We start from the raw sequence: 15,653 nt of genomic DNA, 5'->3' as shown, positions 1-15,653 counted from the left end.
TCAACATTTCAAATCAATTCGATATCCCGTTGCATTACGATGCGTCACCTCCTCAATATTATTATATATTGCTAAACATGGTTTTCATCAACACACTCAAGCAGTCAGAGAGATATGAACACCCCTATTTATTGTATCTGCTTTTAAAAAGGTCACTTCCTGAATATAGCAGAGTTTAAACAGCGACCAGAAAATCAACAAGCAACATCAGTCGGCAATAATGAATTATGGTCTGTCGCTGCATCGATGCAGAATCATCTAGGTCCTCATCGTGATGCATCAATGCAATGATTAATTTCACCTCTCCTATTACCTGTTGACTGTTTCTCTCAAACTGTACAATGAATAACATTCATTCTTATTTGGTGTTTCTTTATTTCCAATTAGCAATCAAAAAAACTAATGTAAATGTAAAATGTAAATAATCCTGAATTCAATATAGACCAAAATATATATATATATATATATATATTTTTTTTTTTTTCCATAATCAAACAGCCCTAGTGTTTTAAGGACCTCTCGTGGTTTTCATGATTCACAGTTCCTGAAAAATCTCTCACTGGTGTACTTTTTTTACTTTTAGTTTGTCTTGTTGTGACGCAGATTGGTAAGTATCACTTCAGCTGATCTTTGATCTTTCATTAAACTGTAAAAATGTGTTTTGAGAAGAGTTTAGTTTGGTTAGGGTTAACTGTAACAGTTATCAACTCGTAATCCTAACAGCCACCGTGTTCAGGATCACCAGCTGCTCTAACAACAGGAGCTAACCAATGCTAACCATGCTAACCATAATGGAGCTGTTTCCAAATCAATGTTTGAGAAATCAAATGTAGCTCTGCTGACAAAGTGAGACAGGACTGGAGGTGATCTGTTAGTGTGAGGAAGAGACATAACTTATGTGAAACTTTATTTCAGATGAGACATTACTGAAACTCACCTATTATTTATATTCAGAACACACAACTCATGAAAGAGTCTGAAGTGTCTAATGTTTATTCTGTACTGCAGTAAAAGTACCAATACACGCTATCAAAGCCTACTGCGTTAGTACAAGTTAAAGTTCTACTTTGAAGATATTAGGCCTACTGAGTCAAAAGTACACAAGTATTATCAGATAAATGTATTTAGTGTATCAGAGTAAAAGTACTAAGTATTATCAGCTAAAGTCATTAGTTCCACTTCCCCTCAGCCCTAGATATTATGTAACAGCCTATTTTTTTACAGTCACTGGTAACAGGATACATCACAAGGAGGCCACTTGGAGAGTGAGCAGCAGAGAGTTGATGTTGCTGATCTTTAGCTCATTAGATGGTCAGTTAGCTCCATCTAGTGGACAGATAGTAGAACTCCATCATCTGATGTGGGACAGCTTAAATCATCAGTGAAAAATGAAGGTTGTGTCAGAACTTGTCAGACTACTTAGATCCACCTGGGCATCATGCATTGTATTCAAACCACAGCCATCTTCCAACTACTGACACAGACTTGGTTTGCGTGTGCCTGAAGGAAGAGCAGCTGATTCTCTGTTTTCTACAGCAGTCACTGCAGGGGGGCCTCCAAATTATTGTTAATTTTTGTTTTGTTGTTTTTTCAAAAATTAAAAAGTCTTTACATGAATCCAACATATTATTAGCAAATATAAATCTCCACTGATGATGGGCTTACAAAAGGTTAAAAAAAGTATGTATAAAGGCTTTAGGCCGCCCTACACGTTATCTTAGGCCCAGTTTAATATCCAACTTCATTTTATACAACATATGTAGTAGGGGGCCCCTGCTTCATCTCTCTCTCAGTTAAGGGGTCCTTGGCTTAAAAAACGTTGAAGTTCCTGTTCTACAGTATCTGTGACATATTAGAGAGGAATGAGAGACTAATGTGTCCTGTGATGAAAAGCTTGTTATAGTAACAGAGGTCATGTCTCCCAGCAGGTGAGGACTCTGCTATGAGTCAGTGTGAGGACAGAGAGGAGGGAGCCCCTCCCTCTAAAACCACTCTGTGTGGGGACCATGACAGCCAGACCAAAGCTCAGAGGTGAGATGATGATGGACTCTTCTCCATGTTAGAGCTCAGCACTCACATCACTCCTCCATCATGATTCACACGGAATATATATGTATATAATATTAACTATATACTTTATTAGTCAGAAAAGGGCCAACGACTGATTATCTACTGAGATGAGACAGCATCTTTCATCAGATTACATTTTGGTGAATAGTTACTCATCCACTGTCTTTGTTTGTATATATTATATATAATAATAGAAACACCTTTCTTACAATGACTGAAAGTCCATCTGTTTTCAGGAACATGAAGAGTTGATTCATTGCAACAACAACAAATGTAAAAGATCATAATTAATCTTTGGGCTTATCATGTCCAAGTGAAATCACAAGTCATTGTTGTTAATTTTTTGATTTTGTGAAGTTGAGTCTAAAGTCATCAGACTCATGTTGAGTCAAAGTGACGTGAGCTTCTGCTTCAGAGTGCAGCACTAAGAAAAGTTCACATGTTCACAACATGATCTACTCTGAGACAGATCCATTTATAGTATTCATCCTGACACTCAATTCTCAAAATAAGACATATATCATTATTGATATAATAATAAAACAGGGCAAATTAATTAATGTAACTAGTTAAAACTATTATTTTCATCATAAACTACTTTTCATTAGTCTGCAGCAAAGACGTGAACCAGGACCTGAACCCAGCTGTGTGTCCATGAAGAGTGACCGGTCTATGGGTTGTCCTATTAACTTTAAAGATGGACAAGCTGCTGATGGAAGGTAAGAATTTGAAAATGAACTTTGCTATTATCTAACTCTCAGAGCTTCATATTGGAGGTGGATGATGCCACAAAATGTGGTTTTGATCTGCTGCGTAGTGATACCAGGACCAGAACATCCAGCAAGATACTGATATTTTAATTAATAACAGCTAATTTACTGATGCACAGTGGAGAGCCATGTGTCCTGAGTTCTGAGGTTATCGCTGCACACCAGCGGTGGGACAGTCATTGATTTACAAATCAGATAAAAAAATCTCGTAGTGACCCTTTTGGGGGCTCCATAAAAACCAACTGAAACCAGAAGTTATAATTGATTTTTGAACTTGTTGGCTGAGAAGGAAGAAGCAGTAAAGTTTTGAGTTTGATCATGAGTCCACTAAAATCTGATAGATGAGCAGCCGATGACATTCTGATTGAATACATACCTGATACAGATTTGAGTAATTGAATGTCAGTAAACTTGATGTTTTCTCCAGAGTTCAACAGGAGAGATCAGAGGGCCTCGATGGTCAGTCTGCCCAGCTGCATCAAACAGACCTGGACTCCATATTTATGGTGTGTACATGTACAAACACAGGTTTCACTAACTACAGATTAAATGCTAAACTACCATTCAGATCCCAACAGTCTCCATGCTGCTCTGTTCAGACCAGCATACCTTCAGCCTGATGAATCATATGTTGTGTTCTTTATAGAGGTGTGCGCAAGATTAAAACGTTACCATATTTCTAGTTGAGGTTAAAAGTTGTCTTGTGATATCAGTACACAAGCGCAGAATTATGTTGGTACTACCGAGGACCAATTCACTTTAACTCAATCGGTGCCAAATTTCTGTACCTTAGAGCGTCTTTCACAGAGAGCGGGGCTTAGCTCGGACACGCAAACACATGCAGAGGTGTGGGGCAGACAGAGTGAGAGTTACGCTGCCTCTGCAGTTTGTTAAAGTCACAGTGAGACACGGCAATGGCGGTAAAGGGGACACAAGTGTGGTTACAGTTTCAAAACTTTATGCAGACAGCGTTTGCTGCAATATAATATAATATAATATAATATAATATAATATAATATAATAGCGAGATCGGCGTGCAGTTAATGTTTAATTTCTGAGACAATTGGAACTTGGTAACTGACTGACAGGCTGGAAGTTTTTCCTCGCCACTGCTGCACTAAATGCTTGCTCTTGGGCAAATTATTGGAATTGTTGGGTCTTCTATCTGTAAAGTGTCTTGTGATAACTCTTCATGATTTGATACTATAAATCAAATTTAATTAAATTATTAGGTCTGAAGAGGTGAATTATACAGGGGAGAAGCTATTTGAGTTTGTGGCAAAACCTTTCAAGGTGCTCATTTTTCATTTTGTGACTTTCGATTTGAATAAAAGTCATATTTCATCATTTAGGTTTTCTTCAAAATAGTCTTAAAATCTCGTCTCGTTCTCGTGAACTCAATCTTGTGTCTCGTCTTGTGAGCTGAGTGTTATGTCACACCCCTAGTTATTTACATTACATGTTCAGTTTATCATTCTGTTTCAGCTGCTGGAGGAGAACATCGTCACCTTTGTGAAGAACGAGCTGAAGAAGATCCAGAAAGTTCTGAATCCAGATTACCCAGAATTCTTAGAGAGTCAGAAGAAGGCTGAGGATGTGTACGACGTTGAGGATGAAGAGCAGAGTAAGAGCAGCAAAGCCGCATTTCTGAAGATTACACTGCACTTCCTGAGGAGAATGAAGCAGGAGGTGCTGGCTGACTGTCTACAGAACAGTAAGATGATTTAAGATTTAACATGATGGAAAGAGGAAATTAAGTCAAAATGGGAAAACTATATATATATATATATATACTATACTGCACACATCTGCATCAGATCCAAGGCGGTTTTTCTTAAAACGGATACAGCCATAAATGTTTAGATTCTCTGATTGAATTTGTTGTTTGTTAGGTTGTTCAGAAACTCGTGTTGCAGTATCCCGCCCCAAATTCAAGTCCAACCTGGAGAAGAAGTTCCAGTGTGTGTTTGAGGGGATTGCTAAAGCAGGAAACCCAACACTTCTAAATAAGATGTTCACAGAGATCTACATCATCGATGGAGGAACTTTAAAGGTCAATGAAGAACATGAGGTCAGACAGATTGAAATAACATCCAGAAAACCAAACAGACCAGAAACAATAATCAGACAAGAAGACATCTTTAAACCTCCACCTGGAAGAGATGAACCAATCAGAAGAGTGATGACAAAGGGAGTGGCTGGCATCGGGAAAACAGTCTTAACACAGAAGTTCACTCTGGACTGGGCTGAAGGCAAGTCCAACCAGGACATCCAGTTCATATTTCCATTCACTTTCAGAGAGCTGAATGTGCTAAAAGAGAAAAAGTACAGCTTGGTGGAACTTGTTGAGCGCTTCTTCAGTGAAACCAAAGAAGCAGGAATCTGCAGGTTTGAAGAGCAGGTTGTGTTCATCTTTGACGGTCTGGATGAGTGTCGACTTCCTCTGGACTTCCACAACACTGAGATCCTGACTGATGTTACAGAGTCCACCTCAGTGGATGTGCTGCTGACGAACCTCATCAAGGGGAAACTGCTTCCCTCTGCTCGCCTCTGGATAACCACACGACCTGCAGCAGCCAATCAGATCCCTGCTGAGTGTGTTGACATGGTGACAGAGATCAGAGGATTCACCAACCCACAGAAGGAGGAGTACTTCAGTAAGAGATTCAGAGATGAGGAGCAGGCCAGCCAAATCTACTCCTACATTAATAAATCACGAAGTCTCCACATCATGTGCCACATCCCAGTCTTCTGCTGGATCACTGCTACAGTTCTGGACGAGGTGTTGAAAACCATAGGGGGAGGAGAGCTGCCCAAGACCCTGACTGAGATGTACATCCACTTCCTGGTGGTTCAGTCCAAACTGAAGAACATCAAATATCATGGAAAATCTGAGATAGATCAACACTGGAGTCCAGAGACCAGGAAGATGATTGAGTCTCTGAGAAAACTGGCTTTTGAGCAGCTGCAGAAAGGCAACTTGATCTTCTATGAATCAGACCTGACAGAGTGTGGCATCGATATCAGAGAAGCCTCAGTGTACTCAGGAGTGTTCACACAGATCTTTAAAGAGGAGAGAGGACTGTACCAGGACACGGTGTTCTGCTTCGTCCATCTGAGTGTTCAGGAGTTCCTGGCTGCTCTTCATGTCCATCTGACATTCATCAACTCTGAAGTCAACCTGCTGGTAGAAGAAGAATCAACATCCCAGAAGACTGAAACCAGAGAAGATGGATCTTCACAGTTCTACCAGAGTGCTGTGGACAAGGCCTTAGAGAGTCCAAATGGACACCTGGACTTGTTCCTCCGCTTCCTCCTGGGTCTTTCACTGCAGACCAATCAGACTCTCCTACAAGGTCTGATGAAACAGACAGTAAGTAGCTCACAGACCAATCAGAAAACAGTCGAGTACATCAAGATGAAGATTAGTGAGGATCTGTCTGCAGAGAGAAGCATCAATCTGTTCCACTGTCTGAATGAACTGAATGATGGTTCTCTAGTGGAGGAGATTCAACAGTCCCTGAGTTCAGGAAGTCTCTCCACAGATAAACTGTCTCCTGCTCAGTGGTCAGCTCTGGTCTTCATCTTACTATCATCAGAAAAAGATCTTGACGTGTTTGACCTGAAGAAATACTCTGCTTCAGAGGAGGCTCTTCTGAGGCTGCTGCCAGTGGTCAAAGCCTCCAACAAAGCTCTGTACGTGTACATAACTATCCAGACTAAATAAAAACTTTATTTATTGAAAAAAAAATGGTGTAATAGTCTTTCTATTTATTGCTGATTTCTCTTCAGGTTAAGTGCTTGTAACCTGTCAGAGAGAAGCTGTGAAGCTCTGTCCTCAGTTGTCAGCTCCCAGTCCTCTAGTCTGAGAGAGCTGGATCTGAGTAACAACGACCTGCAGGATTCAGGAGTGGAGCTGATGTCTCCTGGAATGAAGAGTCCAAACTGCAGACTGGAAACTCTCAGGTTGGTGTTCAGTTAGGACCTAAGTAACAATTTTCAACATCAACAACAATTCCTGTATTTTTTGTAACCAACCTTGAGTGCCTGGATGTTTTTTTTTATGACTTCTTTGGTCATAACTCTTCCTCTTCTCCTTGAACTTAATTCCCTTCCATGAGCACTGGTGGTTTAGAGGATACCAAAAGCACTTTTTTCTTAAGTAAATTCTTAGTTGGGGACAACGGTGGACAAATGTGAATGACTAGCATGACCTGTGTGTGTGCGCATGTGTGTGCGCTTGCATGTGTGTGCGCACGCTTGCATATATGTGTGTGTGTGTGTGTGTGTGTGTGTGTGTGTGTGTGTGTGTGTGTGCACGCTTGCATATATGTGTGTGTGTGTGTGTGTGTGTGTGTGTGTGTGTGTGTGTGTGTGTGTGTATGTGTGTGTGTGTGTGTGTGTGTGTGTGTATTTAGTCTCTCAGGGTGTCTGATCTCAGACGAAGGCTGTACTTCTCTGGCCTCAGCTCTGAGTTTCAACCCCTCCCATCTGAGAGAGCTGGACCTGAGCTACAATCATCCAGGAGACTCAGGAGTGAAGCTGTTGTCAGCTGGACTTAAGGATCCAAACTGGAGACTGGACACTCTCAGGTATGGACGGACAGACACGTACTATCTGATTTTTATTGAAGTTCAGAGGTCTGGAACGATTCAATTGGCATTAACAAAATAAGATTTAATCAACTCACTTATCACTTTAAGCAACGTACATTCAAATTAAGTACTTGCTTTTCCTAGTCAAAGTTTGTACTGATATAGGTAGCTGAAATTCGGTACCAGTACCCACGAGTGCCTTTTTCGGTAGCTTACTTTCTCTCTAACAAAATAATTAATTTAATTTGGAAAAATGAACCAAACATATTTATCTTTTTTCCCCTCCCAAACAACCTCCAGCCTGTCAGTCTGTCAGCAGGGCATAGAGATCATGATCATCGAGGTTAAAGAAGCGAGCTTGTGACCGGGAGTTCGTCAGCACGGGCGGATTGGCCATCGGGAATACCGGGAACAATCCCGAACGGCCGGTCCATTTCAGGCCGAACCGGCCGGTGGTCAATACGTTTTTTTTCTTTTTTTTTCTTTCATACGCGACCGACCTGGCCGGCCGTTCAGCTGCAGTGGAGCGCTGTGTCTGTGTGTGTTTCAGACCGGGCCAAACCAATACTTTAAATCTTGAGGGGGGATACGAGCGGCCCCTCCTAACTTGGACTGATCCTCGTTTTTCCTGACATCCGATTGGCTCAATCTTAAGGCGCCGAAAAAAGTTAAAACAGTTTACTTTCAGTCAGGTTTGGATTTGTATGAATGCAACAGAGACGGATGTTAAAAAATGGTGAAAAGAAGAGAAAGAAATGGGTGGGGCCGAAAAAATAAGAATGAGAAAGAAAAAAATGTTGGCACAAGAGGCAGCTAAATGCCAAAATTAACAGACCTTTTCCGTGACAAGGGTGCTGTGGCAGGAGGTAACGTTACAGATGAGGAAGGAGGACCCAGCAGCATGGACAGGACAGGTGCACGATTAGTGATGTGTTTATTATACACTAAAATGATTTATATTTGCATTTAAATATAGGCATATATATTATATAAGGGATAATGTAGAGCGAGGCGGTTTTCTATAAAAACGGTTGTATTAGTTTTGTGCCATGAATGCGGTCTGTTATTGCTTGATAACAGTCCGCTCAAAGCAGAGCGTTGCCATGGACACGCAGGATTCTAACCGTAGAGACAGAACTATTTTCTTTTACAATTGTTTTTTAAAACAATAAACTCCTTTTTTAATCAATACTTTGTGTCAAATTATTGATTTATTTGGTAAGTAGGTAGCCACGTAATAAACATGTGCTTTTATCATGTTATAGCCATGTATCCCTTACATATTTAGAGATATATTATATATTATAAACAGCAGTTTGCAGTGTGTCACCACACACAAACAACATCCTTCTATAAGCAAGGAATCTCTATCTCTGTATGTATATTAGCTGTTAAGGTCAGTGATGGAGAGGGACAGGTTGTGGATGACCCCTGCAGTCATATTGATGAGGAGGGAGAGAAGGAGGAGGAGCAGGAGGAAGGAGAGCAGCAAGAGAAAGAAGAGCAGGAGGAGGAGAATGGAACCAGTATAAAAACAGTGACAGGTATAGGGGCAGTGTCCAGGGCTGGGTAGGCAATCATATTATGCATAGATAGAAAAAGATATAATGACGTTCTTCTCATGCAGTACAACCAGTAAAGACAGAGGCAGGGTCCAACACAGGTGAAGCTGAGCCAGAGAGCCAAGCTGAGAAAGTAAGGACACACACACACAAATCTCTATTTTATGGGACTGCATTGTAGTTTTTGAGTATATGAGTGTGAGTATTTGTAACTATTTTATCAATCCAACTGCCTGTGCACATGACATGCTGGTAGTTAGCAGTATACTGTGACTTATGTGTTCGAGATTAGGTTTTGCTGACCTGGTTGGTTGCTTATACAACCTGAGGAGGCAGGTGTCATCCTAAAGTTTCTTGAAGGTCTTCAGCGTAATCTGATTCTCTTTATACCATAAAAACACTATTAGAATTAAAATAACTGCAAAAAAATCCTTCTGCTCGTGCAGCAAGGGCAAGACCTCGCCATCTTAAAGTCCCGGGCTGAATTTCAGTCCCAGTACGGCCCTGGTCGTCAGTTCCAGATCGACAGGATAAAAATCTGGGTGGGGAAAGTGAAAGAGCAGCGCTTGTCCCTTCCTCATTACCACCACTGAGGTGCCCTTGAGCAAGGCCTTTAACCTCCAACGGCTCCAGTGGAGCTGCTCAGTGGCCAGCAGATCAGACTGTGGTTGTACTGGGCAGTTTCCAGGTATGAATGTGTATGTGACAGGTCGTCGCTGCAAATTTGTTCTCAATCAACTTACCAGGATAAATAAAGGTTAAATAAAAAATAAAAAATAAAAAATGATGTTTGCTTGATCTAACACTGGCAACAACGGTGACCTACATACAGAGCGAAACCCACTGCCCTCCGCTGCCGCTGCCTGTGTCCACGCCGTGCCTTCACTAAATGGCCTCGGATTTGACCGGCAAATACAACAAAGGGCCCCCAGATGTACAGGGCCGGCCCTGACTATGATGGTTAGAATTTGCAATTATCCACAGCCCTGGAGTATGAAGTTGATTGTTACTTTGTTTCTTCCTGCAGGGTGGACCATGGTGGACCGCAAAGACTGAGACCTGGTCTGAGGAAGTGTGAGTGTGTTTTAAGTTTGCTCTAAGAGAACTCAGCTGCATGTTACACTAGTTTAACCCCTTCCTGGCACTGGAAGTATAATATTAGATGAGGTTACTTATTATTTCAATGTTTTACTGAACAGCATCGTGAGCGCTTACCAGTGGATGTTATTATATAGATAATAGCAAACTATAAAGAAATAATCAAGAAACAATAGCACGGTGCTTCCATTGTGGAACTACTTAACTCACACTGGCCAATCATGTATCCAGAGATCAGACTTGTCAGTGTGGTTTGAGCTGGTGTGAGAGTCCTGTACAGGAAACAGGAAACATCACTGCCTCTATCTCTGCCACAAGAAAGTTTTAAAACACCAAACACAAGCTCTGAACTGCCCGGGAGTTTGTGGAACAGCTGAGTGTTTCCTTCAACAACAAAGCACTCGCTATGTCTCGCTCGTCTCTTTTCTTTCTCTCTCTCTGTGAAATTAAGCTGCGTTTAACTGCTCTTGAAAGCGCCTCTTTGTGGTGTGAATGCCCCATTAATGTTAAAAAATACACTTTATTTTTCTCATACTGTCTGTCTGCATATACCTGTATTCACCGTCTGTCTGAAACACTACTTTGTACGGTTGAGAATTAAGAAACAGACAGGAAATGGGGAAATAGTTAATTATTATTTTATTTTTCGTAATTATATTGTTAACAATTATATTTAACAAGGTTATCAGATATTTTCTCATTATAGTGCAGCCCTCGGTGAAAGCTGCGGCTGGTGTTTACAGCTGACTGTCCCTCACGGCGGCGCTAGCTTAAACGTCAACAGTTAACACTTTTCCAAAGCTAGTGAAAACAAAAACACAGCTAACCTGCCTGAACTTCACTTCAAACTACGGATAACAAGTTACCAAACTGAGAGTTGAACACGACTGTTAGCTGTAAAAATGATACTTGTGCCAAAACTTTAAAAGTCCATCAGTCTCCAAACATCAGTCAGCTGGACATTAAAGTTAGTTTTTCTCTCCTCTGCTGACTGCATGTTTCTCCCTCCAACGTGCTCTACATGTCCTCTCTGACTTCCTCCTTTCTTTTCTACTCCCCAACAAAGTCATCTGATTGGCTAGGAGTGGAGCTATACAGAAAATAATTCACTTAGATTACTCCACTGAAAATACATCACACTTCACTTCAAAACAAAGGATTATGGGAAATGTATTATTCATTGTATTTACCCACTTATGAAATGAAACACCATTTATTCATGTAGTTAACTGTATAAAATAAACTCTTTATTTATATTTATTTAACAGTATTTGTGTAGGTCCCTACACTTGATTTTTAGATTTTCTTGCCTGAAGTACGAAGATAAATTTCTCTTATGAGATAAGTTTCTGTTTTTGTGGCTGGAAAGATGTTAGGATTTAATGAATTAATTTAAAATCCACAAACAGAACAAACTGAACACGCTGATCCAACAGAACTAATAAATACATAAATACATTAATCAGCAGTCGAGCCAACAGAAAGCTAACTTTGTTTCTTTATTTTTTAATTCAGACATAAGTTGTTTTGTTCAAGTAGCCTTCAGTTTTCTTCTCTGGATGTTTTTAATAAATAAGTGTTGAAAAAACTCACAGTTCATAAACACAACACGGCATAATTAATGTCACAAAGATGTTTAAAAGGTGAATAAAGTGAGTTGAGGTAGATTTATCTTCCAGTTCCTCCAGTATCATAAGTTGAACCACAATTTAGTGGGATGGTTACTGGATTTTTTAACTAATAGAATGCAGAGGGTAAAAGTAAATATTAGTAGCTTTTCAGACGTATTATTTTTTTCCACAGGATCACCACAAGGCTGTGTTCTTTCGCCCTTACTATACATTTTGTATACTAACATGTGTCAAAGTGTATACGAAAATAGGATACTAATTAAGTTTGCTGATGATACAGTGATAGTGAGTCTGCTACAAGGGGATGAGTCTGGCCATGGTCCAGTTGTGGAGGATTTTGTGACCTGGTGCGATGATTCCTATCTAAAGTTAAACACTACCAAAACGAAAGATATGATAATTGATTTTAGAACACGCGCTGTTGATCACGTCACTACGATTATTAAAGGACAGGCTGTGGATCAGGTGGAGAGTTATAAATATCTTGGTACAGTGATAGATTCAAAACTGTCATTTGAGTTGAATTGTGATATGGTCTGTAAAAAGGGTCATCAACGTTTGAGTTGCCTTAGGAAACTTGCCAAATTTCACATTGACAGACATATGTTGACTTTGTTTTATGTCATTTTCCATAGTGGTGTGGTATGGAAGCCTGTCAGTGAATAACAGAAACTCCTTAAACCAAATTGTAAGATGGGCAAGTAAGATAATAGGATTAAATCAAAGGAACTTAGGAAATATTTACACAAATCAGCTGTACAGGAAAGCAAGTGCTGTCTTGAGTGATCGGTCGCATCCCTTAAGGAATGATTTTAAGTTACTTCCGTCTGGTCGCCGGTTTGCGGCTTTGAGATGGAAAACAAGACGCTATAAGAATACTTTTGTTCCAGCTGCAATTGAATTCTTAAATAATAAGAGAGAAGTTTTAGTACTTGACAGTTAATATGGATAGAGGATATGTATGTGCTATGGCGCAGTCTGTTATGATGTCTATTTGTTTACTTGTAAATTTGTACGTGAAATAGCTGTATGTTCTTATGTCTTTTATGTGGATGACCGAATTCTTCTTTTTATCTGCAAAACTATTTTACCTGCGGGTATGAAATAAAATTACCTTGACCTTGACGTTGACCTCCCTGATGGGAGACCTGGTATCAGATATACGACACAGACGCAAACATACCATAAATACTCATTTTTCATACATAAACTGGTATTTCTATAAAGTGAACATCAGCTAATAGCAGTTTTAGAAAGCAGGTGGTTCAGAGCTGCTTTGTGCTGCAATAGAAGAAGATGGGACAGTTTTATTAGTGAGACTTTATTCAGTTCATGTTTCTAGATTTGGATCATCAGCTGTCATCATCGGGTCAACACGAGGACAAGAAGCTGAACATTGTTGACATGTTGACTCTCATGTTCACTAACTGTTCATGTTGTTAGAACTGGATTGTTAAACATCACTCACAGCTGAATATGAAATGAACGTTTGAATGATTTTCTTTCAGTTATTGTCAGTAAAGTTGTTAATAAATCATCAGATGATAACCTGCAGCTGTATTGTGTCTTGTTCTCTCCATCAGATGTCTGTGAACTGGAACTGGACACAAACACAGTACACGGATACCTCAAACTGTCTGACAACAACAGGAAGGTGACATGTGTGGAGGAGGATCAGTCATATCCTGATCATCCAGAGAGATTTGACTACTGGCCTCAGCTGCTGTGTAGAAATGGTCTGACTGGTCGCTGTTACTGGGAGGTCGAGTGGAGAGGAAAGGTTCATATATCAGTGAGTTACAGAGGAATCAGAAGGAAAGGAGACAGTGAAGACTGTGTGTTTGGAAAGAATGATCATTCCTGGAGACTGCAGTGCTCTAATGAACGTGGTTACTCTGTCTGGCACAATAAGAAACACACATTCATCACCACCTCCCCCTCTTCTAACAGAGTAGCAGTGTATGTGGATGTTCCTGCTGGCTCTCTGTCCTTCTACAGAGTCTCCTCTGACTCATTGATCCACCTCTACACCTTCAACACCACATTCACTCAACCTCTTTATCCTGGGTTTGCGCTCTGGCCTGGTTCCTCAGTGTCTCTGTGTCCTCTGCAGGACTGAGAGTCTCTCCTGTGGACAGAAACACTGACTGAAGATCAGCTGCTGAAATCAAAGTTCAGTCTGTTCACCATCACACACACTCTGCACTGTGAAGCAGATCTGAGACTCAAACACAAAAACATTCATCTGATTTCATCTCTGGGATTATCAACATTTGAACTGTTGACTAAAAACACTTCATGATATGTAACATCTAAAAATAATCAACTGTTATTGGTTACTATTATGTCCTTTATATTTTGAATCATATTGTAATATATTTAAAATTTGGAAAACAAATGTTTCTATAAACAATCATCATATAGTCTAATGTTTCCAAATGCTTTTAATAAAATATCTACGTTTCATCTTGAGGGAGATCATTTGTTCATTTGATCATATCATGATTTCATTCATCAGTTGACTCAAAATTCTCTTGAACATCAGAGAGAGAGAGAGAGAGATGTGAACTTTTCATTTAATAATCTTCTTCTGACATTTTATATTCCCTGTTTGTATTTTCTGTTACTGAATGTGGTTTTAAATCTGTTGAGGTCTGTTCAGACTGAAAGCAGAGACACTGATGATGTCATACAAAGTCAGAAAATAGAAAGCTAACTGTTTCCAGCAGACACTAAAGAATGATGGAGCAGCAGGAAACAGACCAGGTCAGATAGGAAACAGCTGATTTATTCATCTGACCTGTAGAATAACCTCAATGATTGAATTGTTTGAAATGTCTGGGAATGTGGAACAATTAAATGCAAAATGAATGAAATAAAACAAGGCCACATGCTGATTATTTGTGACTTGATTTGATGGATTTATTCTTCCTGTTGTGTCTGTGTTTAAACTCCTAATTAAAAGGTAAAGTTTCCATCCACTAAAAGTTCTGTTGTTGCTGCTGACAGACTCAGATTATTATTCTAAGAGTCTGACAACATTATGGAAAGGATCCCTACAGAGATAGACCTTTTAGGTAAAGAGTAAGATCCTTTTAGTTTAACAAGAAACAGCCCCGAAATCACCATCACCAAACCCACCAGACGCCATGTAAATAATCAGGCATATAAATTTAGAAACTAATCCAAACGCCACAGCAGGCTAAGACATGTGGGTTTACACTGAAGACACGTCACGCTAAACCATTGCACTTGATGGGATGTCTTTATTGATCCATTTCACAAGCTTAGCAAGAAACAGCACTTACTTGAATTGATGCATTTCATAAGCCGTGCAAAGATACCTCAGACAATGCAGTAACAGGAGACAACGATGGTGACGGTCAACAGAAAGTTTCTCCACGTGCTCACCCTGCAGCAATCATCCAAACACCCCGCTAACCCACCCAGGTGAACACACACACGCACTAATACAGACACCACACCCCTGGTGACACCCACAGTAACCAACGACGTCACTATGCGCATGCACATACACAACAGCGAAAAAAGGAGGAAAGATAATAAAAGACTAATCAAACCCAATGTATGGCTCCTACATTCCGGCCCCAAATTATTCCATAGTAATAATTGACCACCATAATCACCTTGTGGGAGACAGAGATCAATCAACATGCAAAGTGAACTTTTAGTCCTCTGAAAGTCCTTTAATGTCAATGTTCATGTCCGATGTATCCAAAGATCTTCACTGCCCCTCTGCTTCCTGCAGAAGGCAGACTTTAGTTATTGGGCGGTTCAGATAACTGGTTTTAGTTTTAATCCGTACACCTCGCACCAGTCCATTTTTGTCCGGAACAGTATCCACAATTCTTCCTGTAATCCAAGTATTGCGAGGGGCCATATCATCCACCAACACGATGAGATCTC

General features: G+C 40.2%; 1 protein-coding gene across 1 annotated transcript; it reads left to right on the top strand.

Annotated features, from left to right (window-relative positions):
- Nucleotides 1–2,682: 2,682 nt before the first annotated feature.
- LOC116057149 (protein NLRC3-like) lies at nucleotides 2,683–14,155 on the top strand. Its single transcript, XM_031309552.2, has 8 exons — nucleotides 2,683–2,789; nucleotides 3,268–3,346; nucleotides 4,326–4,554; nucleotides 4,733–6,536; nucleotides 6,633–6,806; nucleotides 7,259–7,432; nucleotides 10,025–10,071; nucleotides 13,310–14,155. The coding sequence occupies exons 1-8, from the start codon at nucleotides 2,725–2,727 to the stop codon at nucleotides 13,843–13,845; spliced, it is 3,108 nt and encodes a 1,035-aa protein (XP_031165412.2). The 5' UTR covers nucleotides 2,683–2,724; the 3' UTR covers nucleotides 13,846–14,155.
- The last annotated feature ends 1,498 nt before the right edge of the window (nucleotides 14,156–15,653 follow it).

Source organism: Sander lucioperca, chromosome 5 (genome assembly GCF_008315115.2).
Source record: "Sander lucioperca isolate FBNREF2018 chromosome 5, SLUC_FBN_1.2, whole genome shotgun sequence".
In the NCBI taxonomy this organism is placed as follows: Eukaryota; Metazoa; Chordata; class Actinopteri; order Perciformes; family Percidae; genus Sander; species Sander lucioperca.
Note: the sequence above shows the minus strand (reverse complement) of the source record. Positions and strands in the feature narration are given on the sequence as shown.